This window comes from Coniophora puteana, assembly GCF_000271625.1.
Source record: "Coniophora puteana RWD-64-598 SS2 unplaced genomic scaffold CONPUscaffold_6, whole genome shotgun sequence".
NCBI classification, from domain to species: Eukaryota; Fungi; Basidiomycota; class Agaricomycetes; order Boletales; family Coniophoraceae; genus Coniophora; species Coniophora puteana.
This window is the reverse complement of record NW_006913058.1, coordinates 487,711-513,351: the sequence shown is the minus strand read 5'-3', so window position 1 is coordinate 513,351 and position 25,641 is coordinate 487,711. Positions and strand designations below refer to the sequence as shown.

Below are 25,641 nucleotides of genomic sequence, written 5' to 3'. Positions count from 1 at the left end.
TTCAATGACACCCGCCGTTCTCGAGCCTTCCATCTACCGCACTGTCATAGATGAAGTCATTATGGCCATTAAGCCGGAGTTCGACGAGTATGGCGTCTCTGAGGACGTCCTTGCCGAATTGCAACGTGTAAGTCAGCTGTTTAATCTATTGTATACGTCTTCATAGTTGCATGATGCTGCACTTTCACTCTTAGAAATGGGAGAACAAAGTAATTGCTTCGCATGTGGCGGAGTTCGAGCCCCAGAGTCAGCCTCAGACACATCACCCTGCGTACCCGCCGCATCCGGCGGCAATGCAGATGATGGCACATGCATATCCGCCTCCGACAGCGTACCAGTCACCGCAAGTTAAGGCAGAGCCTGTTGAGAATCGATACATGCTCAGCCCACCAGGAATGCAACCGTTTGCTATGCCTCCTTTACCGGGCCCTCAGCTTAATGGCTTTAAGCCTACATACCCTGGGGGACAGCAAGGTGTCCTTTCGTTTGCGTCCCAGCCTGCACCAGTCGCTCGTCAGACTACTGCCCCAGCTCAACGTGCCTACGTACCACCTGCGGCTAGCTCTAGTGCTTCACCGCAGACTCAGGCAGCGCAGTCTCAGTCTCCCCGGCCACCTTCTCAGCGGATTCCTCAGACCGACGGTCCTTCATCCTCAGATTCAGAGGAGGACTCGCCACCACCGAGTCAGGCATACGCTCCGCGCACGTCGCACCCTTCGTTACCCCAGCCTTCGCAGGCATCTACGCAGCCCGATGATGCGGAAGCCATTAACAGTGACCTTGATGACTCTGATACGGAAGGCGAAGAGGAAGCGGAGGAAGGAACCCAGGGGGAGACTGATATTGTGTTTTGCACTTATGACAAGGTAAGCCAAGCGGTCAAGGACCAAACCAAGATCTTGACGCCGTTTGAAGGTGGCACGTGTGAAGAACAAGTGGAAGTGTACCCTGAAAGACGGTATGATTCACGTCAATGGTAAAGATTACTTGTTTGCCAAATGTACAGGGTACGTTGGTCATGACCATATCCATATGTCTTCTGATGTTTTTCAGTGAATTTGAATGGTAATGGAGCACATTGGTAGCCTCATTGAACAACTTCTTGCATTCTTTATTTAATCTGTCGTTGACCTCCCGCATTGCCACTTGCATGTCCTTGCAATCGTATTACCTTTTGTATAATATCCTGCAAGCAATAAAGCTTTTAGAGTAGCTTTTCTCTACCCGTCTGAAGTGTGAACACAGGGACCTTCAGTAGGTCATAAGGTTTGTATGATTATGAGAATGCACAATTGTATCATTAGCAGTAATCGCCGCCAGACGTAAGTATTGGCCGTGATATAAGCAATTTACTTCTTGACCTTCAACAACTCCTTCGTGTCATCTCCAGTCACTGCGAAGCGTTAATAAGACAGGCTGCCTGTAGAAAACGCAAGGACGTACCATTCAAGAGCAACCCCTGCGAATCCAACATAACCTTGTTACCAGAGGTCTGCAAGACATTCGCTATCTCACGAGCAGCCTCAAGGCGACGCAGCTCCAAGAACCCCTTATTCGACCGCATAGCCTCACCAATGAGCTCCGCACTACGGGCCTCACCCTGTGCTCGCACAATGATAGATTGCTTCTCCTGGATGGCCTGGTCTACTAAAAAGGCCGCACGAAGTGCCGTTTGTTGAGCGACCTGTCGAGTTATTAGTTTCGAGTCTCAAAATACATGGACAATCGTTACCTGTTTGGCCTCGACAGCATGGGTGAACTCGGGAGAGAAGGCTACGTGGGTAATTGAAACATCATCAAGGACAAGGTTGAAGCGTAGTGCCCGGCTCGTCAAGTTTTCGCGGATGAGTCGGGAAACCTTTCAGGGGTGGTTCCATAAGAGACTTCACTCAGGAGAGAAGGGGAAGTGTACCATTTCACGCTGCGTAATCAGTTGACTGGCGTTGAATTGTGCAACGACACTCTTAAGGACCTCGTTCACAATAGAAGGGAGAACGCGCTCGTCATAGTCCTTGCCCAATTCACGGTAAATTTGGGGTAGTGACTGGATCGACGGCCGTGATAGGACACGGCACGTAATGTTGACCATCTGTAAGTCTTGGGTCGCTCAATACCCGATGAGACTACAAGGGCTCTGCCGCATACCTTTCGTGCCAGTCAAGCTCGCAACAGACCGGGGCTTTGCACGGATGTCGAATACGATGGGTTGCTCAAACCATGGTACCTAAAAGAGTTCAGCCGGTGCATCACGGTCTCTATCCGATGCCCATACCCTGAGGTGAGTTCCTTCGGCATAGACGTCATCCTTGACACCGTACAGACTGCATAGACGTGAGCATGAGTGCGCATACGGATGGCTGAGTAAGCATACCGCGTATACTTGATGGCTCGGTGGCCACCGTCAACTGACATGAAAATAAGTGGAAAGAACACATGAGACCGGCATATGCATACGCACCGTTGAACAAACTCGCGTTCAGAGTAATTCCACCGACAACCAATGCCACGAGCAAACCACCTCCAGCGAACAGCTTCCCGCCACCTGGGGGAAGCCCACCTCCTTGCTGGCTTGCGCGTTGGACCTGCTGAGCAAAGCGTCTGAATGCGTCCTGTCCTCCCTCCATGGTGAATGAGTGAGTGTCGAGTGAGCGAATATGCGTTCTTCCCCAAGCCGCATCAAAAACGGCACACATGCCGTGTCGGATCGGCTAGCACGTGACAAAGAATTCCATTGACAGTACGAAGTTTCGACCAAGTGTCGACAACGTTGACCCCTCTATCATCCTACAGTCAACACGGCGCGTTGGAGGCAGCGATGATCATAACAGGCGATACTGCTAGCAGCGTCGTAAGGTTTTATTTTATCCTCAGAAATCCTCTTAACTTGTAAGGCAGCTGGGCTGGATATCTATCGCATGCTGGTATGTGCGTCTGATAAGGACCCCTTGAATTTTCTCATCCTTTGCCAGGGTTATCGTTTACTCCCCTCAAATTATAGAGACCTATCAGCTGCAAAGCGGGGAAGGACTGTCGCTTCTCTTCGTATACATATGGCTCGCCGGCGATTTGTGTAACGTCATAGGCGCGATTATGGGCGGCCTTTTGCCCACTGTCGTCATTCTCGGTGTCTACGTGAGTGATGACCGTCCGCCTATGGCAAGCACAACATTAGACTGAGGCTGTTTCAGTACACCCTCTGCGACTCTACGCTCCTCCTACAGGTCTACTACTACCGGTGGAAGTCTCGACAACGCTTAACATCTCCAGCGGCGCCCACGGAGGAAGACCCCCTTATAGGGATCTCCATTTTGCCCCTCCAAGACAGGCGGCCATCTGCTTGGAAGATCTTCTTTCAATACACCGCTGCAGTGGTTTTCGTTTGTCTCACTGGTGTCGGCGCATATTTTATTAGTGAAAGTCTTCAAGGCCGCCAGCAAGGACCTCAAGCACTTGAATCCCTGTCTGAGGGAAAGGCAGGGGTCGAGTGGGAAGTTCAGATCATAGGATGGACAAGCGCTATCCTTTTCCGTGCGTATTCATATTGATGACCGTTGTAGGAAGGTTGAACGTTGAATGACTGACCTGTTCCGATGACAGTTGGATCTCGGATCCCTCAAATATGTGAGTATTCTTGCACCGACTAACTGAAAATGGGTCTCAAAGGTCATTGCCGAAAGTGAAAAATTTCAAGACTCGATGCGAGGGCCTTGCTCCAGGCCTGTTCTTGTTTGCCATACTTGGCAACACAACGTACGCCCTGTCGATATGTGCTGCATCCATGGACCCAGATTATCTGATTAAAAATTCAAGTTGGTTGGCAGGTGCGTGCCTAACTCGATTTTTGATTGTCGTTTAGATATAAATTGTTTGCATATAGGGAGCGCGCTGACCGTCTTTTTCGATCTGATCGTACGTATCATGCCTTACCTAGTGGATTATGAGCTCATAGTGGATCAGGTTCTCGGCCAGTTCTTCTACTATGGCTTCGTTTCGCGGCAGCGCGGATGGATCGAGGGAACGATTGGAGAGTCGTGATTAGGTCTCAAGATCTCAATGTTCAGTGGATCGGATCTTATCTTAATTATCTCCTACGTGCAACCTCATGGACAGACTAGAGTTTAGACCAACAGAATTTTAGTGGGAAGTAGAGCCCCAGCGCCGAGCAAAGAGGGAGGGTTCCCCTTGTAAAGGAGGTTCTGTGAGTAAGGTTGTAGGACTCTCGCCGGTTCCGGTCCTTGTTATGTTCTTGTGTGAACAAACGCAGTAATAATCGGAGAGGCGTTCGCGCGTTGCCGCTGACTGGTCTGCCTCGTTGTCCTCCTCGTGTCCAACCTGTTATTCTACCACCCCCCACGTTGCAGCGTGCCATCATGCAATCAAGACACTTTATCCCGGTGGAGTAATGCATCTCACCATGCCCCCCGGCCTCGTGCACAAGTCCATACCACCAGACCTGCGATCGTTTCGCAGGTCCTTTTCTTATCATACTGTTTTTTGATTTAAGCAATCTCTGTCGTGGTCATTACGACATCACCAGCATTGGCATCGCCCAAAGATCTATTGCGTCGTGTAAATCGTGTTGAACGGCTATGAGGACACAAGGTGCGTCGTGGTGTACCGCGTTGACAATGTATTGCAATTAACCTGACACATTAGCCTGGTTTCATAACTGATTGTTCCAGTCAACCCTACAGCAACGTGAGGCATCGGGCCTTTCAATACGCGGAGCGCGTCCCCCTCCGACACTCATAAGGAGCCCACGAGCTCGCAGCTTGCTTAACTTTGCATTGTCTCCCCAGACTTGTATCACCATGCTGTCGCGTCCGTCCCGAGACGACAGCGTTCTGCTGTATACTCGCCGAGAATCGAAATTTATCGACAATGTCCCCCCATTCCTCTCCAGACCGCCAAGTCCAGTCTCTTCGGCATCGTCCTCGCCATCATCACCGCCCCCTCCGTACGAAGCGATACCCTTCTTCAATTCTGCCACCCCTTCTCCACATTGTTCAGGGAAAACCTCCCCCGTATACCCGCATTCGCATCCTGAACGATACCCTAGTCTGTCGGCATTGTCATTGGCCAGGCAGGTAAATAGCATCACCGCTCCTCCATCGAGCGTTTCGGCGCCTCGCCTACGTGAAGCGCTGGATTCGCTTGACACACAGATGGCATCGCTGTTAGAGAAGCGCAGGGAATTGGAACAGCAACTAAACCACGTCGTACGCTCTCAGTCACCTATTCAAAACCTTCCCGAAGAGCTCCTGGGTTTGATCTTCGTCGCTGGAGTGTTCAACGTCGGCGATGACACGGTGCTGGTGTCTACATTGATGCTAGTTTCGCGGTATTGGAAGGACGTTGTGATAAATACGCCGGAACTTTGGTCGAATATCGTCATTGGGCCGCATGATTCGCTCGAGAAGGCGAGTCGGAGGTTGTCGCGATCAAAGTCAGTCCCACTGGACATCACGATCAACTTCGGCCCTCGCCCTGGTGAATGGGGTAGTGATGTTACTGCCAACATTGTGGGCGCGATGGATCTCTTCCGGTCTGCGCTCTGGCGTGCGCGTTCCTTCCGTCTCAGCGTGTCTAATCGCACTCATGCACATTCTGCGCTAGCGCACTGGCAAGAGGGTGCGCCTCATCTTGAGACCGTGTCAATACGCGTTCTCAACTCACTGGAGGAGGTGGCTGAGCCAAGTCAGAGTTTTTCTCTGTTCAATGGCTATACTCCTCGACTCCGCTCGTGCGACTTCGCATCGTACAATTTCGGATGGGATCGGCGTATATTGTGCGATCTAAAAGTGCTGCAACTCGATGGGTATTGGGAAGAGTGTGCACCGTCACTTGGGACGTTGTTGGATATCCTTCGCAGTTGCCCCAAGCTAGAGGAGCTAGTCCTTCGCCACATGTCCGACGTCGATGCCGACGAAGTCGCTACTTTTGAACGCGAGTTCAGGTCGCAGGCCACTGTTGACCTCTCACGGCTGACGAAGCTGTCCCTGCACTACTGCGGATGGAGTAGGACGAGGTCAATTCTTAGCCGTCTGTCCTTCCCAAACCTCAAAGTCTTGGTTATGTCATTTTTGGATAATCTCACCCCGATACTTGAGCAACTGCAACAACAATCTCGTACATCCCTCCCCCTGTCCCACCTTCGCATCGATTCTTGCTCTTTTGATGAGCAGAAACTTGTCGGTCTTCTCAGCAGTCTTGATTCACTGCTTACGCTGGAGTTGGTCGACATGACGGAAGTTTCTTGCTTCGTGTTGAGGGTATGTAATTCAGAGCCGTAGGAGTGTGCTATCAATATCTAACATGTTTCACTTAGAATCTAGGAAATCCGCCTCACTCGTGTCCGTGGATATGTCCCAAGCTGAAGACTCTGAGCCTCGACGGCTGCACGTCGATAGAATGGGAAGACCTCCGCGACCTGGTGGAGTGCCGTCTATCTGGGCGAACATCCACTTCGGATCTCTTTGCTCCTCTCCTTTCAGAAGCAACATCCATTTCTGCCTCCGCACGACTTCAGATCTCATCGGAGCCTTCATTGCCGAATCATGCCCTCGTTCCCTGCCAATTATTGTGCATAGACATCACACGGTGTCCCCAGATCAGCAAGGAGATGGTCCAATGGCTGAGGATGTATGTTCGTGACGTGCACTGCGAACCGACGAAGGGCACATGGGGCGAAGCTATCCTCCCGTGACCCCCGTTACGTTCTCCGCGAGGCAAGAACGGAAGGAAGGGGCGGGAGAAATGTATATATGGTTTATAATTAACTTTATCTGACGTACGACGGCGGTCGTCACCAGTGGTCGTCCGTCATGCGTACGGTCGTTACAGGTCGTTACTTTATGCCAGTTTATATATCTTAATCCGGAGAAGTAGTTGTCAACCAACAATGTAATCGTAGATCCTCCAAGAAGTGCTAGGAAGGTGTTGAGGAACGGGATCAGTGACGTCGACGTAATCGGTACCTGGTTTGAGGCATGATGAGTCTTGGCTGCGAGAATGGCTCGGGGCAAGTAGTATCGGACGTTGGTCAGAAGCTTTTGAATGATGAGTTAGCCGATACGCCTCAGCGTGGAGGCAAGATAACGGGTTTCCAGATCCAAGTAGCTGAGCGCATCCATTAATACGCGTTCGTTGGGATCTCATTCCGAGCGTCGACAAGGACGTTAGTACCCTTGACGTTGACCCTATCAAGAGGCCGAAGGTTGACTAGGACTAGTACTGCTTATGATCAACAATAGATGGACGAAGACCTCACCGGAAAATGAGCAAACTTCTCACAGCATGCCATAAAGCCTACTTCCGAGCTCCATCTACTTTGGCGGCGAACTAATGCAGCCAATCTGTGGGATTTGAAGATTGAAAGCTTATTGTACAATGACAAAAGGGAAAATTTACGAGTTAAAATCGGCAAGTAGTTGTCTCCTCTCGTCCTCCTCTCTCTTTCGCTGTTTCGCAAAGCCTCTCTTGCCCCGACCAATCTGTGCCTTCTGGAGCTGCAACTCTCTTGAAGCCTTGATGTGAGCAGCCATAGCGGCCTGGCCATGGGTGACGCGCTTTTTAGACTGTTTATATGGGCCCTCCGTCTTGGCTTTGAGTCCGATCCCGAGCCTGTCTGACTTGAGAACGGTGGGAAGAGGGGTAAGTAAGGCTCTTTGGTCATGTATGGGTTGACGCTCTGATCTGGCCGATGCTCCAACTAGTACAGGGGTGCTTGCGTCAGGTAACGAGTCGACGTCCACTACAGACTCCTCCGAATCGGAGTCAGTGAGTGTCAGATCAATGATTTCCTGGCCATCTGTGGAGAGGGAAGTGGGCAGTGCCTTAGATTCCCCTTTCCCTGATGTTATGGATCCCGCAGCATTGTGGACATGGGCCCCGAGTCCTTCACCCTCGTTCCAGCCACTACGTTCAAGCATTGTAAAGCCTTTATTGGAAGGGCCAATGGCTAGCCATACAGGTGGTACGAAACGTTTGTCAAAGGAATTCGGGGGAGGTTCTTTATCAAGTATGTCAGCTAAAGTTGGAGGCGGGGTACTTGGCACCGTAGATGGTGCGGATCGTAAAGCACGTTTGATGAACCAGTTGTTCTTTGTAGTCTTCTCGGATTTGGAGACCAGAGGTTCTTTGGGTGCACTGGATGGCCGCTGGAAGAGGGGAGAAGGATAAGAGGTGTTGATATAAGGTGGATCCTGAGACGACTCCGCGATAATACTGCGATACCATCCCGCAGAATTGTTTTCTGAGAGCAAGCGCTTTTTTGCGGGGAAATTTGGTAATTCAGAGCCTAGTGAGAGAGCCTCGTATGGCACAATGGCCGGTACGAACGATGGCGGGGCCTGACGTCGTCGAGCAAAGATGGTCGTTTCAGTCTCCCATGGGTCAGCTTCGTCTACATCTGCCCCTTTGACGGGAAGTTGACCGGTCTCTCTTTCAAGCCGTTCCCTATCCTTCGGGTCGTAGTCTGAGCGAATCCAATGAGCAGTGGTTGCCATGAGTAAAGGGCCGCTTGCAGGACGGGACAGCTCAAGCTCGGTACTGGTGACCGGTGAAGTCAGGTGAAATCGAGCGGTGGGTACGACTGGGATGCTGTATGTCATCGTCGGCCCGGCTCTTTCCGGACTTCCATAAACCACACACCATCGGTAGAAGGATCTATCCCTCGACCACTTCGACGGGCGCCCTACATTCGCGCTTTGCCAACCCATGGCAACCGTTTGACTTCCCCGAGGCGCGCGGACTTTACTCGTAGCAATTGCTATCGACACCCCTATTGTAGTTCCAAGCTGGCTCTCAGATTGCTTGGGGCCCCGGATCAGCTCGTGAGTGTTTGTGTCATACATAATTGGGTGTTAATCTGTCACTCATGCTCGATGGCACTCAGAATACGAAGGATGCCAGGAACTGACAAATGCACAATTTGAGAACATGTTTTATCACAATTTAATATTTATGGGCGGCAAACGCTAAAGTGCTGAACTACTACATGACCTTCGGGTAGGGTTCCCTTGCACCAACCTTAAATTGTCAAACTGATTTAAAGCAGTGGGATATCCTGGGGCAGCCTTCCTTATCCTGGGGTCTTCAGTACGAGCAATCCATTGACCCAAATGGGCGTTCTGACGAGGTCATAGCGTCTTACGACTATGGCGCCGCTATATCTGAAGACAGAACCCTGAATTCCATGTATGATGCATTGATGAACTGAAGCGTCAGAATATCTTTTTGCGTAGCTCTCCCACATTTTACAAGACTGACTGGGTTGGAACACTACCTCTGATGCTGTCTGGGTTTCGAATAATTCGACGGTCTACGCTACCTATCAAGTTGCATAATCCTGATACGAACACCTCGTTCTATATCACACGACACAACGACTTTACGTCCACGTATACTGTTTTTCATTGGGCTACATCGAAAGTACTGATCTAAGCTGGTGCCTAGGTCTCTGGTGAACTTTACAATGAAGGTCTCCACACCTGACGGCACACTGGAGATTCCTCAAGTTGCACGGAACATCCAGCTCAATGGGAGACAATTAGTCTCCCGTAGGCAGAACTTTATAGTTTACGGAAGATAGTCGTTCCTCACAATAAAGGTCTGCTTTCAATGGTCACGCCTTTAGTGGGAGTCTGGTAACGAGATCAATCATTTTCTATACACGGACGAGTCCACGCCATATGGAGAGTAGAGGTGTCAACTACTGACGTGGTCACCATTCGTCACTGATGGTCACTATAAGTCACACGTAATAGTCACGGGATGGGGCATCTGGGTAAACAAACGCGTCGCGTCGCGTCTCGGAATTGCGAGGACTGGTGCTCAATACGTCTCGGAATGAAGAACGTCCTCAGTCCGTCACGCCAAAGTCAGTTCGTCTCAGGAGATGGCTTCATCCGCTGGGTTTCTACTCCTACGCCAGCAACCCCACCAGTCACCCCCATGTACCCACTGTCTCCGAGTCTACCACACCCTCCATCACCTACAACTGCACGATGGCGCGTTTCAACAACCCCTGGAGAAGCCAAGAATACTCCACGTGCACAGAAACGGAAGCTCCCCACCGATGAGAACATGTCTAAGACATCGGGGGGGATATTGCAGCATCAACAGAAGAAACAGAAACCCACCAAGCGGACGTGGCAGGACACAATTGACGACATCCTCGCCATCTTGAACACTGACAACATGACATTAGGGGAGATGGAACACCACCTGTTCCGAGCAGAGACCTCGCATCCGCCATTCAAGCGAAGCGAATCTCACAAGCAGTACATATCCAAGTTCCTAAGGGGCCATGCGAAGATCGGAGTCGGCCAGATTGTGAAGCTCTGGATGGGCAATCCATTCGGCAAGGACAGCAGTATGCCCATGTACTCCCTTGAAACACCGTACCAACAGATCCTACCTGCGCATGCCGCTCTCATGGCTTTTGCAGCCCAGAACGTTGAAGAGGAGCTCATCCGCGAAGCCACAAAAGCGACCGACAAGACTAGCAGCCTTCGCGTGAAGAACCTAGCACGGACATCAGGCAATCAGATAGGCAGCAGCAGTGGGACGGATTGCGAGAAGCTTAGCTGGAGTGGAATGGGGAGCACGACTATGTCCGATATTTCGGACACTGTCCGACAGCGTCAACCTCTCATGTACAAGCTGTGCTTGAGTGTTGCTACTCCCAAGGCACGCAAGAGGAACGGTGTCATGGTGGTGAGGAGTAAACGGCCTGCTGAGTTGGTAAGTCAACCAATGCTACTAGATGATGATGATGATGGCTTACGATTATGCCTAGATTACTTTAAGCAGCATCACCGCACTCGACTTTTCGCGCTCATGGCACTCCCAAAAGCACCAGCTCACATCTAGCATATACGACTTTGCACTGGGAGTTCCGCATGATCTCTTCACGCACAACAGTCGGAAGGGGACAGGTGTTGCCTACAGCACCGTATATCGAAGCCTACTTGAGTTGTCTGCTCAGGAAGCGGTCGCAGCGAAGTGTGCAGGTCGGGACCTGGAGAGTGTTGGTGTCCTGACCCTCGACAATGTTCAGCATCATCACAAACATGATGTACGTTACTCATCAATGGGGATGACGGACCAGATGGTTATTGGGGTGGCTGGCACATATGCGCAGCTACATGGCATCGATGTCAAGGCTCTCAACCTTGAAGACAAAGCGGAGCGGCAGGCCAAGAGTGAGCGTAGGACGGTGAATACCAATCAGCTGCTGGATTTTGTCAACCACGCACATGTCGACAATGTCTTTGCCACGCACTGGATACTCCTGCTTGTTAACGAGGTGCCACAGCTTCATCACCTTAAAGATCGTGTCTCGGAAATATTCCGTACGCGGTGTGCCATCAAACCACTCCCTGCGAAGGCCAACAAGGTCTACCCGTTGGCTCCAGTCAGCAAAAACGAGACGGTCACCACTGAGCTGAAGGATACCTTTGTCGATATGCTAGCTCAGCTTGGACAGCTTCCCGAGGACTTCGACGAACGGCTCTTGTTCACCTGCGGCGACGGTCTCACTTACGACAAAACACTTCAGCTGCAGAAGTACTTACAGGACCATGACACGCCCTTCGAGAAACTCGAGATTCTTCAACCTCTGCTGGCACTGTGGCATACTTTGTGGACAGACCTCAGCCGGCTCGTCGAACACCACTGGGGAGACAAGAACAACAACGATCCGTCAACGCTTGGTCATAACGCTGCCAAAATTGGAAGACCTACCCCTTCCGATCTCAAGAAGGTTGACTTCTATCCCGGTATGAACCTTGTTACCACCGTACTGAAGGCTCGGACACTCGACTGCTGGGGCCACATACTTGGCATTGGTAATCAAGATCTGTTTCGTCATTTCGAAGAGCTCGAGAAGAAGGACGAGTTGCCTACCTTTGAAGACTTGGAGGCATTGGCTCAAAAGCTCCATCACACTTACTCATCCACCCGAGGACTTCAACGTGCTTGTCGCGACGTGAATGCGAACCAGGAATGGGCAAACACCGTACCCGAGGGCTCTCCGGTGCAGCAGCCAGCGGATAGCAAGTCGGACTTCGCAGGTGATATGGCTCTCGCACGTTCGATCGCATTTATTCGGGACGCCCTTGTATGTTACGAGGCGTCATATGCTGCTGCTGAAGGTGACGTCGGGCGCGTTTATGAAATGCTGAAGGTGCGTTGTTAGTATTCAATGAACCAGAACACTACTTAGGCTGCCATACCAGTTGATGCTCTTCACGTTTGCGGGATCTAGCCACTCAAAATATGTCAACTATCTGCTCGAAAGCATAGTGTCAGCGGAACTCGAATCATCGCCTGAACTTCACGATGCAATGCTTACCGCCATGCTAGTTAACTTGACGGGGCAGCCAGGGCATTTCATGGGGCTCGACTTCATGCAGGAGTACTTCAATCGGCTCCTGCAAACAGTTGTTCAGCGCAAGGGTCAGGAATACGGTGATACATTCGTACGTGACGTTGTCTCTCGGAACCTGTACCACTTCTCTCGGCTTAAAGCCGAGTTCGGTCTCGAAGCCATGGACCTCCAGCCACGGTCGGCACGAAAAGCACACGACCGTGTGAGAATGTCCTGTGAGAATCAACAAGTCAGAAAGCGTGGCAAACCACGAGCACATGTGAACCATTCTATTAATTACTTGCCGTCTTTGATTGTGTTGCATACATCTACAATGCAGCCACTACAGTCGCACTTTACCTTGGTGTTCACCGGTCGTAGCATGCAAGACTCGCACTGGCAAGGTATTTCACCGGTAGGGTTTCCGTACATTGCGTTAATTGAGTTGACCTTGCACCCTGCCACAATCAACTTGGCCACTGAGACCGCCATCTTGCCACCGTCATCCCCTTCCCTCCGCAAACGCTTTACTGGCCGCTCGCCTTCTCCACCCTCCATGACTGCAGAAGCCTTTTGTGTCGCACCTCCAGTAATATAGAAGACAGCCCGGGAATCGGAAAAGGCGCCGGCTCGGTTCACGCGACCGAGCATTTGAAGATAGTCATCGCAGTCGTCGGGCTCGCCCAGAACAACAATGTCTCGGATGCTTGGTGGATCAATGCCCTGAGCCAGGACCCTAGTTGCGACAAGAATACATCCGTCGGGATCTTTGTAGAGCATCTTCATGGTTTGTTTGTTATACTTTGACCAATTCAGTGAGTTGTACATGCGTATCTTCTTTCGTCGCTGATGGTCTTGCCCAACCTGCTGCCGCAGCCACGTTGCAACACGGAAACCGAGTGCGATAGTTGTGCAAAAGACAATTGCTGGCCGTCTGGAGTGCACAAGCCAGCTGAGCTCGGTGAAGGCACGTCCATTGAGTCCTGATGTCATCGTACGCATGAGAAGCTGTACATCACTCCGCAGATTGGAGCGCCGGATAACATGGTATTCGGAGAATCCCAGAAGCCCAATGACGTTCTCGGTAGGCTGACCAGGGCGCAGTGTGGCAGTTGCTGCAAAGACTCGGACGCGAGCAGGCAGCTGCTTTCGGCAGAACCCTATCTGCAGGAAGTCCTTTCGAAAGTGGTGGCCCCATGAATTGAGCAGGTGAGCCTCGTCTACTGCCATGAAGAGGATACGCTGAGTGATATGATGACTATCCAGGAGGTGGCGGAACTTCTTCGATTTCAGTTGCTCTGGGGAGACGAGGATCATACTGACCCCTGTCTGCGCTTCTTTCAGTAAGTCCCTTCCCTCTCGTCGAGCCTCCCCCAACGTGTCGCTGTTGATGATACGGGTTTCTAGCTTAGCTTTGATCATCTTAGCAGCCTTTGACACGTTCAGATCAGTCTGGCGGGATGAGGTGCGATGAAACAGCTGTCGCACCATGTCTTCCTCAAGAGCCTTGGTAGGGCAGACCACAACCATTGCCGGATCTTTCGGGATGGTAATGACGGTCTTCGGGTGGTTCTCATCCTTGGAGAAGGCTAGCGCGATGTGCATGAGACGGATGAGGGCGTCAGTCTTGCCTGATCCTGTTGGCGTGATGCAGAGGACATCGCGACCATCGAGGACATGCCCGATAGCTTCCAATTGGTAATCGTGCGTGTCGTATGGCATGCATCCTTTGAGAACGTTGCGTAGGTACTTGTGCCCTTCATCCGATGCGAATCGAAACAGTTCTTCCATTAACTTGAGCGACGGTGGTGAATAAGACTTGTCATTACTACTCGAGCTCTCGCCCACATCAGGCTACTCGCCACGGATGCTATAGTACATTCGTCACGCTGTCTCTATCTGTCTCAGTTGGAGCCTGCTGCCCATCACGCCTTCTATATCGAGAGTGCTGCCTTCTTCATATGGAAAGAGTTACCATCACTACCCGACTCCCACCAAACACTCGACCATTGGATGCAGACTAGGAGACAATCGAAACTTGTTATCTCGAATTATCCTTTTGGAGAATCTTCGCGGATTCTCTTCACAACGGCACAGGTTATGTATGCAAGCCAAATCGCTAACAGAGACGTGATTCTCCTGTATGGGGACTCGGATCAAGAGCACGAGGCTGCAGTCTTTCTTACGGGCACTGCTGACCAGTCCAACACAAGCTTGGTAAAGTACACTCGGGGAAGCAGCAGCGACACCATTATCACCATTCTCCCTGGCGTTACTAGTATCGAAACTATCTGGGATTCAGAGAACCAGCTTATCCTCTTCGCGGACACTCACACTGCCGGCTCGTTCTGGGCACCAACTATCGCCTCGAATGATACTAGTAACGACTTCGCCAACTACTGGCAATTTGGAACGAACACATCGGTGCTTGTCGCGGGTCCTTACCTTGTCCGCAATGCAACAATATCTGATATCACGCTTGCACTTCGCGGTGACCTCAATCAAAGCATAACCCTTTCCGTAGTAGCTCCTCCGCAAGTGACCGCCATTACCTGGAACGGGGAGGCGATCATAAACGATGCGCCCGCGTCGAAAATGTTGACAAGCAGTGGTGGCTTTGTCGGTCACCTCACGTTTACTGACCCCAACTTTACTGCCCCAGTTTTGACCAACTGGAAGTACGCGAACTGCCTGCCGGAGATACAAAGCAACTTCTCGGATGCCAGCTGGACGCTTGTGAACCATACTTCCACGAACATCCCAGTTGCTCCCTTGTATGGTGATGGAAGGACCTGGTATGGATGCGACTATGACTTGTGAGTTTTAGGCAAGATTCTTGATCATTGAAGTAGTTGTTGCTAAATTCATCTTGACAGCTGTGAAAACAGTCCTCTGGCGAGGACACTTCGAAGCAAACGAAGGTACTGAATATGTCAACTTATCCATAAATGGCGGAGATGATAAGCTGCATCGCCTTACTTTCGCATTTTTTTAAAGATTCGAACACAGTACCTGGTAGCGTTTGCTGCTAGCGTATGAATTAACGACGTCTTCATGAACACTTCATACGGAAAGTAAGAAGGTTGTTGCACCGGCGTAAGAAGCATCCCATTTGACTGGAACTTGAACGACAGCTCGTCTTATGGTACGAACCTGGTTGAGGAAGTGGATGCACCATTCTACTTCCCGAGCGGATCCTTGAACTACGATCCAAGATACAACAATGTCATCACGGTTGTGCAGGTAACCAATACCGTTGATGTATACGCGGGTCCCAAGCTAAGAGCACACATCTAGGATAACATGGGTCTTGACGAAACTGGATGTTGGTGACCCTAAATTATACTATCTTTGAACTTCACTGGTTAATCCTCGCAGACGGAGTAAACGAGGAGAAATCACCTCGCGGTATTCGCGGTTTTGAGCTCAACTCGGGCAACTTGGGTCCTTGGATGGTTCAAGGCAAAGTCGGCGGCTACACCAAGTAAATGAGACATCTCTGCTCATCTTTATTCACTCATCCCCAAGCTAGTTTCCCTGACACATTACGTGGTGTACTAAACGAAGGTGGCCTCTATGGCGAGAGGATGGGCTGGCACCTCCCGGGCTTCAATACTTCGTTTTGGGAGTCGCGCGACCTCTCTGAGGGGCTACCTGACAGTGCAGCTGGCGTCTTCTTCGTGACGACGTTCAACCTCAATGTTCCGGAGGGGTACGACATTCCGATGGCGTTTACGTTTGATAACTCGACCATGGGACAGGCTTACCGCCTTCGACTCTTCGTGAATGGGTGGATGATGGGACACATGATTGCAAATCTTGGGTAAGTCGTCATTACTTTTGCCAAAAGGGATGAAAGGTCACCAAATCTTTTAAGCCCTCAGTACAAATTTCCGGTGCATGAAGGCATCCTCGACTACAATGGGACAAAGTAAGTGATTATATCAACCGGCTGCTGACAGCGCTCACATACTCAACGTCCTTCATAGTACTGTCGCTATAGCACTCTGGTCCATGGAAGCCGAGCCTGTGTCTCCGAGCGTGGAACTGACCCTGGAGCACGTCTACGAGGGAGGCGTTGGTGGTATAAACACCAACAACCCTGCTTGGTCTCCTGACGGTAAACTGCTGGAAGTATAATGTTGTGTAGTACTAGTAAACTAGGGTGTTCAAATTCCCTCCAATTATAAAATGCGTTCAATCAACTATTAATGAATGCGTGATCTACACTACAGATGTATCCGAGGCGAGTAACGGGTGGATATCTAAGACAAATGACGAGCAACAGGACAGTAAACGACGAAGGAGTGTGAGTTTAGTTATAGGTGCTGTGAGACGAGGCCAGTAATAATATTTATAAGACATGCGTATCCATCCTTGTGGGTAATATAACGTGAGGTAAGGTAGAGCTTGATGTGGATTTAGTTTGGGAAACGAACGTGGGGGAGTGTGAAATAGAAGAGAAAACCGAGAAACCCTTAAGCATCGACGGGCATGTAAGAGCCATCATACGAGAAACCCGCAAACTGGTCCTGTACAGTCTGCGACAACTGGCTTCCATCGACAAAGCTGTCCACCGCCTCCTCCGCAGTGAACACGGTGTCGAAGTTGGACACGTCGACCGGGCTCGACACGCTCGGCTTGAACGGCGGCTGGATCTTCTTACGCAGGAGCTTGTCGAAGTCGATATGGTCCGCGAAGAACGGGTGCTTGCGGATCTCCTCCGCGCCATTGGTGCCGAGACGCTTGGTTGGGTCGCGAGTGAGCAGACCTGTGAGAATGGAGCGCGCCTGCTCGCTAATCTCGGGGCCGAAGACGAGAGGGTCTTGCAGGATCTTCTGGTACATCTTGTCGGTTACCTCTGCACCAGATTGTTAATCACGGAAACGAAGAAGCGAAGAAGTACTGACCATCATAGAATGGCGGAAGACCAGCAAGCATCTCGAATAGCAAAACGCCAAGGGTCCACCAGTCAATGGCCTTGGCTGCAACAAGTTCAACGCATGTAGTATACATCAAGGGAAAACCACTGACTGTATCCATGTCCGTTCAAGATCTCGGGCGCCAAGTACTCAGGCGTGCCACAGAAAGTGTTGGTCGTGTCCGAGTCCTTCATGTTCAGCTTGCATAAGCCGAAGTCACACAAGGCGATGTGTCCAGTGTAGTCGAGCAAAATGTTCTCGGGCTTGAGATCACTGTACGCAGAGAGGTTAAAACATACATAACCACAGCAACAGTAAACACTTGCCGATAGACAACATCGAGATCGTGAAGATGCTCAAGCGCCAGTAGCAACTCGGCGCTATAGAACCGAGAACGCTCCTCGCTGAAGCGCTGTTCGCGTTGTAAGTGATGAAACAGCTCCCCTCCGTTCACGAACCTATCTTGAGATCAGTATGCAATGAAGTGAATAGGTGGTGCGAACGTACGCAAGGACAAGATAAAGTTTCTGCTCCGACTGGAAACTAAACTTCAAGGGCACGATGAACGGGTTGTTAATCCGCGCGAGGACCAGACGCTCGGCAAGTGTATGAGTAATCTCCTTGCGATCGACGATGTGTGCTTTGCGAATGGTCTTGAGGGCGTATATACGCATCGTGTCCCGCTTGCGTACTTGCATGACCTGAAATCGACTCAGTAACGTCTTGAAGACGATGGCAAATCATGCTGTACCTTGCCAAAGCTGCCCTTCCCAATCACGGTAATGAGCTCAAAGTCATCGATCGTTAATGAGCGACCCTGTATTAGGATGGATTAGCATACACGTCAATGTTCATAATACTGATACTGACAGTGCTTGGCTGGTGGCTGATACCTATCTGAATTTTACCCTGACCACCTGTGAGATCGAACCACTCATTTTGAGCAACAGGACCAATGTTGTCGAAGTCTGGCGTGAAGGTGAAGCCACCCAGGTACACATCATCACCCATGTCGTCCGCGAGACCATCGGTCTGAGCCTTTGGCTGCTCCTTACGGAGGTAGCACTGAATCGAGACTTCTGAGCTTCGCGAGACATCACTAAAGGTATCATAAAATGCTGGTGAGCATGAAAAAAAGGAACTGAATGCCAAGGAAACGAACAATTGGGCCTGGTACATGTACAGGGGCGTTTCAAGTTCTCCGCCCAAAGGTGTGATGAGTATCTGGTTGACGTCGAACTCCATGACGATGTACGGAAGCCACCAGCACTGGGCGCGCTGGACACTGTCCTTTGCTCCGTGCTTCTTCCGGTTCTGAGAGACGGTGGCGGGCGACACGCTTGCAGCAGCTTTGGCTTGCTGCGTGGAAAGTGCATCTTGAACAGCTTCAGGGACTGATTTGTCGCTTGGCACAGCAAGACCTTCAGCGCCTATGACATGGATGGTAAGGAGACCACTACGGGGCACGCCGCCGGGGTTGCTGGGAGTAGGAGTAGTCGAGCGGGGGTTCTCGTCTGAGGCACCAAGAGTGGCGGAGGAGGCCTTCTTGTTGAGCTTGCCGAGACTCTTCAACATAGTGTGTTCGAGTGAGAGCGGTAGGTCGAGGTAAAATTATTAGTAAGTAAAGTGATGAAGGAGAGGACTGAAAGCCTGCTTTCAACTGGGTGTCGTTGGTGGGTTTCTGTGGTCGTGGTCAAACTTGAAAAGTGTGCAGTCTTTGTACCCCGGCGCACGTGCTCTTAGTATTACTTAGGCAACGGTCGGCTCTGCACAGGGGCCATTTTTACGTCCTCGTAGCGGACCCGAACCACTCTCATCCCACGCAACGAATTTTTATTGGTTCGCTCGATTGTATGCTGGACTTCTTGATCGCTAGGATACTCGCCAATCTGTTCTATTTGCGATCTAAAGACGGCTTGGTGGGTATTTGCTGATGATGAAGTTCAGAACTCCTTCAAAGCTGCGCATGCGCTATCACGTTAGTTACAGGGTCATACAAAAACACTCAATTCGGTGTGAGCTTCAGCAACCTCTAGCTGCCAGGGTCGTGGAGACCCGTTGTCTCCCGTTGTGCGAGCATCGATTGCAGTCTTGGCCCTTGCGCAACCCTTGCGATATCAATAAGTAGCTAACGCAGAGCGGCTCTTTTCGGAAGCAAATTTGATCGTCAGCAACCCTATAATTATGGACCCACTAACATCTACAACAGTCAAATTACTAACATAAAATTTTGGCACATTAGCATTGACACCAAAAAGTAACTCTCCCCAATTTAGACTAATATATACTGGCTATGACAAATAACGGATCCAGAGGTCATAGCACAACGCGAAAACAGACATAATGAGAGAAGTCCTACTGACTCACGTCGTTACTCACTCGGCATCACGACTCATCAGTTCTTCATTAAATAGCACCAGTTACCAGCCGTTCCCGGACATATGATTGGTACCGAAGGTCACCTCTTGCCATTTGGCGGAAAATTGAACCGGAACCTCGACACAAGTCAGTGGATTGACCAGTAGACCGCTCGAGATGGACGCCAGACACATTACTGATAGAATAAGCATTCACCTAATAACGTTTGGTGAGCGTGCTCACTGGTCATGCTGGACCGAGCACTCATTCAGAGGCTTTCTCTTTCAATCCACCGCGCAAGGATGAAGTGTCAAACGTATGTGCACAACTGGTAAAAGGTGATAAGTCACGGTCTGCGACATTCGTAGTAAGCACCCGCTATCTATGACGGCAAACATGGTCTCTGATGTATTTGCGGTCGGGCCGACACTTGACGATGCTCAGGTCGCCGGGGCCCGGGCTGTCATATTCACCTTCGAGGGGCAGATAGCATGACGCGTGTGATGGCTATTGATCATGGCTATGACATAGTGTTTACCCTCTGCATTGCAGTCTCCAATACGAGATGGTAGTTGCCTGGAGGACACCTGGTAGACACCTGGAAGAAGAATTGTCAACGCACGTCTGGACCAGCCCAAGCTTCCCTCCTGCGGTGGCTGCCTACACCTAGGCCTACTACCCACGCTTCAATAGGGCAACCAATTGGTCGCTATGAACACCGAGCTCCCGAGTTCCGATGGAAGCCCATTCCGTCGGAGCGATCCAGGGCAAGATCCATCCCAAGTAGTTTAAACTTGGAAAGTGGTGTTCTCAAGAAAGCCTGATCTGATGCGGGGCTGCCGGTGAGTGGCTCACCGTGGTTTCATAGTGCATAAACTGGAAATCGACGCTAGAATCTCTTGAGCATTGGAACATAAACACGATCCATTTTCCGTATCACAGCAAGATGAAGGGACTCGGCTGATTTTCATTCCAAGACAACGTCGGCGACCTGCCAACTGTCAACGAGGGACTTCGTATTGACAGGTCCGCCATGGAACGCTCGTGAAGCGGGAGGCGCCGGCGTGTTTGACATAATACATTTGACTACACGGGCCATGATCTCCCGTACGGCGTCATATATCAACTTGGATGGTGGTGGGGAGCGTCCTCATACTCCTACCACCCTTCCCTTAGGCTTCTCTCTCACTCTCTAGGCTTTCCAGAAGCCGGGATACCCCTTTAGCGGGCGCCAACTGTCCGAGTCTCACAGGTCTCTTGACCACCATGTCGGAACAGACTCATACCAACTCTCAAGGCGAGAAGCAGACCAAGCGCGGCCTCTTTGGTCACAAGAAGGACAAGGACGTGCCCTCGTCTCAGGATGAAAACGAGAAGGGCGAGGATGTCGCCGTTACCACTAGCACGCCCTTCGAGCAGATTCCTCCAGTCGGATTCTTCTCCATGTTCAGGTGAGCCAATCACTACCTTCCTTAGGCCGCAAATAACCTGGTTCTGCCTAGATATGCGACCATGTTTGAGAAGTCCATCAACGTCATTGGCATCTTCAATGCGATTCTCGCCGGTGCTGCTCAGGTACATCCACTCCCAATCTCACTCACCCCACCGTGATGCTGATGCATGAATAAGCCCCTGATGAGTTTGCTCTTTGGACGACTCACTCAAGACTTTGTGGGCTTCGGGACGGACTTGGCCTTAGCTCAGGCCGCGATGCAGTCAGGAAACCAAACGGCTATACAAGAGACTGAACAGGTACTTAGTGTGGCCGCGGCTGGGTTCCGTCATTCGGCAGCGCTTAATGCGTCGTACTTGGTTTACATCGGTGCGCATTTCATAATGGTTGATAAGTGATATGTTGCTGAGAAAACCCAGGTGTTGGCATGTTCGTCTGCACGTACGCATACATGTATATCTGGGTCTACACAGGAGAGGTAAACGCCAAACGTATTCGTGAGCGCTACCTCCAAGCTGTCCTGCGGCAAGATATCGCGTACTTCGACAATGTTGGTGCTGGTGAAGTTGCGACGCGAATTCAGACGGATACCCGTATGTCCTTTCAGCACCTTTTCAACTTAGCCCTGCTAACGCCAATGAATTAATAGACTTGGTCCAGCAAGGTACATCCGAAAAGGTCGCGCTCGTGGCTCAGTTGTTCGCTGCCTTCATCACCGGTTTCGTTCTCGCGTATGCGCGCAACTGGCGTCTGGCACTTGCTATGACGTCGATCCTTCCATGCGTCGCTATCGCCGGGGGCATCATGAACAAATTCGTCTCACGGTACATGCAGTATGTCGCCTTTGATGTTTCTAGAGACACAGGTTCTCATTTTCCTTAAGGGAGTCGCTCAGGCACGTCGCTGAGGGTGGCACGCTCGCTGAGGAGGTCATTTCGACGGTCCGCACCGCACAGGCATTCGGTGTTCAGAAGACCATGGCGTCGCTTTACGATATTCATATTGAGGGCTCCCGCAAAGTTGACTCAAAGGCGGCCATCTTCCATGGCATCGGCCTTGGTTTCTTCTTTTTCATCATTTACTCCTCTTACGCGTTGGCGTTCGATTTCGGTACAACGCTGATTAACGACGGCCATGGTAAGTAACATTCTCGGCATCCGTAATGGCTCCTAAGACTTTACTCATGTTGTTCTGTAGCCAATGCCGGTCAGGTTCTCAATGTCTTCTTTGCTATCCTCATCGGTTCTATTTCACTGGCTATGTTAGCTCCTGAGATGCAAGGTCAGTATTCTTTATACTACTAAGGACATTCTAGATTACTGACCTGTACATACAACAGCTATTACTCAGGGTCGTGGTGCCGCCGCAAAGCTGTTTGCGACCATTGAACGAGTACCTAGCATTGACTCCTCTAACCCAAGCGGTCTCAAGCCTGAGAAGGTTATCGGCGAAATCACTTTTGAGGGCGTCAAATTCAACTATCCCTCTCGTCCTGACGTCCCGATTGTGAAAGGCTTGGACATCAGCTTCGCTGCTGGCAAGACTGCCGCTCTCGTCGGTGCATCCGGCTCTGGCAAGTCGACGATTGTTTCGCTCATCGAACGTTTCTACGACCCACTATCTGGTGTTGTCAAAATGGACGGCGTCAACGTGAAAGACCTTAACCTCAAGTGGCTCCGTTCGCAGATTGGTCTTGTGTCACAGGAACCCACGCTTTTTGCGACCACCATCTACGGCAATGTCGCACACGGTCTCATCAACACTCCCTGGGAGCATGCCTCGCCTGATGAACAATTCAAGCTCATCAAGGAGGCGTGTATCAAGGCCAATGCTGATGGTTTCATTACCAAGCTGCCCAATGGCTACGACACCATGGTCGGCGAGCGTGGTTTCCTCCTGTCTGGTGGCCAGAAGCAACGTGTCGCCATAGCTCGTGCTATCGTCTCCGACCCTCGTATTCTCTTGCTCGATGAGGCGACGAGTGCTCTCGACACGCAGAGCGAGGGAATTGTGCAGGATGCTCTCGACAAGGCTGCGGCTGGACGCACGACGGTCACGATTGCGCATCGTCTATCGACGATCAAGAACGCGGATCAAATTTTCGTGATGGGTGAGGGTCTTGTTCTTGAGCAGGGCACGCACGATCAGCTCCTGGCCAACGAGGGCGGAGCCTACTCCAAGCTTGTGCAGGCACAGAAGCTCCGGGAGAGTCGCGAGCAGGATGCCACCACCACTCCGGAAGATGAAGACACAATTCCAGGGTCAGCCGTGAGCAAGGATATGGAGAAGGAGGCAGAACAGGAGATCCCTCTTGGCCGCCAAAACACGAAGCAATCTCTCGCTAGCGAGATTGTGAAGCAACGGAATGAAGAGAAGGCGATGTATGATATCAATGAGGACGATTATAGCATGCCGTACTTGTTCAAGCGCATTGCCCTTCTGAACAAGGCCAGTCTGCCAAGGTATGCTATTGGGGCTTTCTTTGCGATGAGTAGGTCTTTGTTTTCGTTGTTCTTCAAAATGTTGGACCTGACTCGTTGGTAGTGACTGGAATGGTCTTCCCTGCCCTCGGTATCGTCTTCGGTAAAGGTATCGCTGGCTTCTCCGACCCGTCGAATCAGCAAAGACGCCACGACGGCGACCGGAATGCCCTCTGGTTCTTCCTGATTGCCATCGTCTCCTCCTTCGCAGTTGCAGCGCAAAATTTCAACTTTGCCGCCTCTGCTGCCATCATCACTGCCAAACTCCGCTCGCTCACTTTCAAAGCAGTTCTGCGCCAGGACGTCGAGTATTTCGATCGGGATGAAAACGCCACCGGCGTTCTCACCGCGAATTTGAGCGACAATCCGCAGAAGATCAATGGTCTTGCCGGCATCACTCTGGGCACGATCGTGCAATCGTTAACAACCATTGTTGGTGGTTCCGTCATTGGTTTGGCCTACGCATGGAAGCCCGCCCTCGTCGGTATTGGTAAGTTAGCGTCCATTCTCTTGCAATGCAATATCTCACTCATTTCCGCATAGCCTGCATTCCCGCCGTTGTCTTCGCTGGATACATTCGTCTCCGCGTTGTCGTCCTGAAGGATCAAGTCAACAAGGCCGCCCACGAGAGTTCTGCTCAGATGGCTTGCGAAGCCGCCGGCTCCATTCGTACCGTTGCCTCCCTCACCCGTGAGGACGACTGCGTCCGTCTGTATAGCGAGTCGCTTGATGGTCCCCTCCGCCAATCCAACCGCACGGCCCTCTGGAGCAATCTTATGTTCTCCCTGTCTCAGTCTATGGGCATGTTTGTCATCGCGCTTGTCTTCTGGTACGGCTCGACGCTCGTCTCGCGCCTTGAGATGCCCACGAACGCGTTCTTCGTTGTCCTCATGAGTACGACGTTCGGTGCCATCCAAGCCGGAAACGTTTTCTCGTTCGTGCCGGATATGTCGTCAGCGCGCAGCGCGGCAGCCTCGATCATCAAGCTCCTCGACTCAGTGCCCGACATTGATGCGGAATCCCCAGAGGGCAAGGTTCTCACTCCGGGTGAAGTCAAGGGCCACATCCAGTTCGAAAACGTGCACTTCCGCTACCCTACACGCCCTGGCGTTCGTGTCCTCCGCGACTTGTCCCTGACCGTCGAGCCTGGCACCTATGTCGCGCTCGTTGGTGCCAGTGGATGTGGGAAGAGTACGACGATCCAGCTCATCGAGCGCTTCTACGACCCCTTGACTGGTCGCGTCCTGATTGACGGAAACCCGATTAATGAGCTCAATATTCAGGAGTACCGCAAGCACATCGCCCTTGTGTCGCAGGAGCCTACGCTGTACGCTGGTACCATCCGCTTCAATATTCTGCTCGGTGCCACGAAGCCCAGGGAGGAGGTCACCCAGGAGGACCTTGAGGCCGTCTGTCGCAATGCCAACATCCTCGACTTCATTCAATCGTTGCCCAAGTAAGTACAAGTATGCTCGAGTAACTTCTATGATGCTAACCAGCATACAGCGGTTTTGACACTGAAGTCGGTGGCAAGGGCTCTCAACTATCCGGCGGTCAGAAGCAGCGCATCGCCATCGCTCGTGCTCTCCTCCGCAACCCCAAGGTCCTCCTCCTTGACGAAGCTACCTCGGCTCTCGACTCCAACTCGGAGAAGGTTGTCCAGGAAGCCCTCGATCAGGCTGCTCGCGGACGGACAACGATCGCCATTGCTCACCGTTTATCGACGATCCAGAACGCGGACTGTATCTACTTCATCAAGGAAGGTCGCGTCAGCGAAGCGGGCACGCACGATGAACTTCTCTCGATGCGCGGCGACTACTATGAGTACGTGCAGCTTCAGGCCCTCAGCAAAAAATAAGCCGCTAGCCTGAGGGACGGGTTGGTGTGATATTTGGTTGGGTTGCGTTGGGAAGGGCTTTGAAAGAAGAGAGCATTGTATCACTTGTGCATGGCGGATACCCGGGGCGTGCTCGCCGCTCATTAACTTTAAGTATTTACATCACAATTCTCGGCGTTCACGGACGCTGCTTAATTTACGTTGGATAGAGGACATGT

The 25,641-nt window shown here is 51.3% G+C and overlaps 10 protein-coding genes across 10 annotated transcripts; 6 read left to right on the top strand and 4 right to left on the bottom strand.

Moving 5' to 3' along the window:
- Positions 1-4: 4 nt before the first annotated feature.
- CONPUDRAFT_153594 (transcription factor IIA alpha beta subunit) lies at positions 5-1,069 on the top strand (the record flags this gene model as incomplete). Its single annotated transcript, XM_007770289.1, has 4 exons — positions 5-127; positions 195-866; positions 916-1,007; positions 1,054-1,069. The coding sequence occupies 4 exons, from the start codon at positions 5-7 to the stop codon at positions 1,067-1,069; spliced, it is 903 nt and encodes a 300-aa protein (XP_007768479.1).
- A 168-nt stretch (positions 1,070-1,237) lies between these two features.
- Positions 1,238-2,640, bottom strand: CONPUDRAFT_104172 (uncharacterized protein). Its single transcript, XM_007770288.1, has 8 exons — positions 2,459-2,640; positions 2,372-2,405; positions 2,273-2,321; positions 2,146-2,224; positions 1,913-2,097; positions 1,733-1,858; positions 1,444-1,684; positions 1,238-1,393 (listed from the first exon to the last, which is right to left on the bottom strand). Exons 1-8 carry the CDS (start codon positions 2,622-2,624, stop codon positions 1,350-1,352), a joined length of 924 nt encoding a protein of 307 aa, XP_007768478.1. The 5' UTR covers positions 2,625-2,640; the 3' UTR covers positions 1,238-1,349.
- A 138-nt stretch (positions 2,641-2,778) lies between these two features.
- Positions 2,779-4,318, top strand: CONPUDRAFT_123929 (PQ-loop-domain-containing protein). The gene is made up of 8 exons (XM_007770287.1): positions 2,779-2,848; positions 2,896-2,921; positions 2,970-3,132; positions 3,189-3,528; positions 3,598-3,621; positions 3,678-3,821; positions 3,878-3,909; positions 3,958-4,318. The coding sequence occupies exons 1-8, from the start codon at positions 2,816-2,818 to the stop codon at positions 4,033-4,035; spliced, it is 840 nt and encodes a 279-aa protein (XP_007768477.1). The 5' UTR covers positions 2,779-2,815; the 3' UTR covers positions 4,036-4,318.
- Positions 4,319-4,468: 150 nt separating this feature from the next.
- Positions 4,469-7,251, top strand: CONPUDRAFT_165268 (uncharacterized protein). The gene is made up of 3 exons (XM_007770286.1): positions 4,469-4,602; positions 4,657-6,272; positions 6,329-7,251. The coding sequence occupies exons 2-3, from the start codon at positions 4,812-4,814 to the stop codon at positions 6,704-6,706; spliced, it is 1,839 nt and encodes a 612-aa protein (XP_007768476.1). The 5' UTR covers positions 4,469-4,602; positions 4,657-4,811; the 3' UTR covers positions 6,707-7,251.
- A 111-nt stretch (positions 7,252-7,362) lies between these two features.
- Positions 7,363-8,545, bottom strand: CONPUDRAFT_82125 (uncharacterized protein). The gene has a single exon (XM_007770285.1). It carries the CDS (start codon positions 8,505-8,507, stop codon positions 7,407-7,409), a length of 1,101 nt encoding a protein of 366 aa, XP_007768475.1. The 5' UTR covers positions 8,508-8,545; the 3' UTR covers positions 7,363-7,406.
- Positions 8,546-10,086: 1,541 nt separating this feature from the next.
- CONPUDRAFT_137143 (uncharacterized protein) lies at positions 10,087-12,754 on the top strand (the record flags this gene model as incomplete). Its single annotated transcript, XM_007770284.1, has 4 exons — positions 10,087-10,746; positions 10,802-12,190; positions 12,243-12,543; positions 12,714-12,754. 4 exons carry the CDS (start codon positions 10,087-10,089, stop codon positions 12,752-12,754), a joined length of 2,391 nt encoding a protein of 796 aa, XP_007768474.1.
- CONPUDRAFT_42997 (P-loop containing nucleoside triphosphate hydrolase protein) lies at positions 12,713-14,134 on the bottom strand (the record flags this gene model as incomplete). The annotated part of the gene is made up of 2 exons (XM_007770003.1): positions 12,713-13,804; positions 13,862-14,134. Coding segments are annotated over 2 exons (1,365 nt in total), but the record flags the coding sequence as incomplete, so codon positions are not given.
- A 339-nt stretch (positions 14,135-14,473) lies between these two features.
- CONPUDRAFT_153587 (uncharacterized protein) lies at positions 14,474-16,513 on the top strand (the record flags this gene model as incomplete). The annotated part of the gene is made up of 7 exons (XM_007770283.1): positions 14,474-15,189; positions 15,508-15,616; positions 15,671-15,698; positions 15,752-15,857; positions 15,906-16,196; positions 16,251-16,304; positions 16,363-16,513. 7 exons carry the CDS (start codon positions 14,474-14,476, stop codon positions 16,511-16,513), a joined length of 1,455 nt encoding a protein of 484 aa, XP_007768473.1.
- Positions 16,514-16,619: 106 nt separating this feature from the next.
- Positions 16,620-18,956, bottom strand: CONPUDRAFT_82122 (Pkinase-domain-containing protein). The gene is made up of 8 exons (XM_007770282.1): positions 18,458-18,956; positions 18,166-18,394; positions 18,047-18,112; positions 17,803-17,996; positions 17,622-17,753; positions 17,408-17,568; positions 17,284-17,358; positions 16,620-17,234 (listed from the first exon to the last, which is right to left on the bottom strand). The coding sequence occupies exons 1-8, from the start codon at positions 18,868-18,870 to the stop codon at positions 16,852-16,854; spliced, it is 1,653 nt and encodes a 550-aa protein (XP_007768472.1). The 5' UTR covers positions 18,871-18,956; the 3' UTR covers positions 16,620-16,851.
- Positions 18,957-20,919: 1,963 nt separating this feature from the next.
- Positions 20,920-25,444, top strand: CONPUDRAFT_56426 (ste6-like protein; the record flags this gene model as incomplete). Its single annotated transcript, XM_007770078.1, has 11 exons — positions 20,920-21,104; positions 21,156-21,228; positions 21,283-21,475; positions 21,526-21,699; positions 21,756-21,943; positions 21,994-22,243; positions 22,304-22,387; positions 22,446-23,597; positions 23,651-24,076; positions 24,130-25,042; positions 25,093-25,444. 11 exons carry the CDS (start codon positions 20,920-20,922, stop codon positions 25,442-25,444), a joined length of 3,990 nt encoding a protein of 1,329 aa, XP_007768268.1.
- Between the last annotated feature and the right edge of the window lie 197 nt (positions 25,445-25,641).

Excerpts from the sequence above, each read along its gene's own strand:
- CONPUDRAFT_82122 (XM_007770282.1), bottom strand. The coding sequence starts at position 18,870 with ATGTTGAAGAGTCTCGGCAAGCTCAACAAGAAGGCCTCCTCCGCCACT. Across the intron at positions 18,395-18,457 it reads TACATGTACCAGGCCCAATT|TGATGTCTCGCGAAGCTCAG; the intron begins GTTCGTTTCCTT and ends TGATACCTTTAG. Across the intron at positions 17,754-17,802 it reads AAACTTTATCTTGTCCTTGC|GTTCGTGAACGGAGGGGAGC; the intron begins GTACGTTCGCAC and ends ATCTCAAGATAG.
- CONPUDRAFT_82125 (XM_007770285.1), bottom strand. The coding sequence starts at position 8,507 with ATGGCAACCACTGCTCATTGGATTCGCTCAGACTACGACCCGAAGGAT.
- CONPUDRAFT_104172 (XM_007770288.1), bottom strand. The coding sequence starts at position 2,624 with ATGGAGGGAGGACAGGACGCATTCAGACGCTTTGCTCAGCAGGTCCAA. Across the intron at positions 2,225-2,272 it reads CCGAAGGAACTCACCTCAGG|GTACCATGGTTTGAGCAACC; the intron begins GTATGGGCATCG and ends GAACTCTTTTAG. Across the intron at positions 1,685-1,732 it reads ATGCTGTCGAGGCCAAACAG|GTCGCTCAACAAACGGCACT; the intron begins GTAACGATTGTC and ends ATAACTCGACAG.
- CONPUDRAFT_165268 (XM_007770286.1), top strand. The coding sequence starts at position 4,812 with ATGCTGTCGCGTCCGTCCCGAGACGACAGCGTTCTGCTGTATACTCGC. Across the intron at positions 6,273-6,328 it reads TTTCTTGCTTCGTGTTGAGG|AATCTAGGAAATCCGCCTCA; the intron begins GTATGTAATTCA and ends TGTTTCACTTAG.
- CONPUDRAFT_123929 (XM_007770287.1), top strand. The coding sequence starts at position 2,816 with ATGATCATAACAGGCGATACTGCTAGCAGCGTC. Across the intron at positions 3,529-3,597 it reads GACAAGCGCTATCCTTTTCC|TTGGATCTCGGATCCCTCAA; the intron begins GTGCGTATTCAT and ends TTCCGATGACAG. Across the intron at positions 3,822-3,877 it reads AAATTCAAGTTGGTTGGCAG|GGAGCGCGCTGACCGTCTTT; the intron begins GTGCGTGCCTAA and ends GTTTGCATATAG.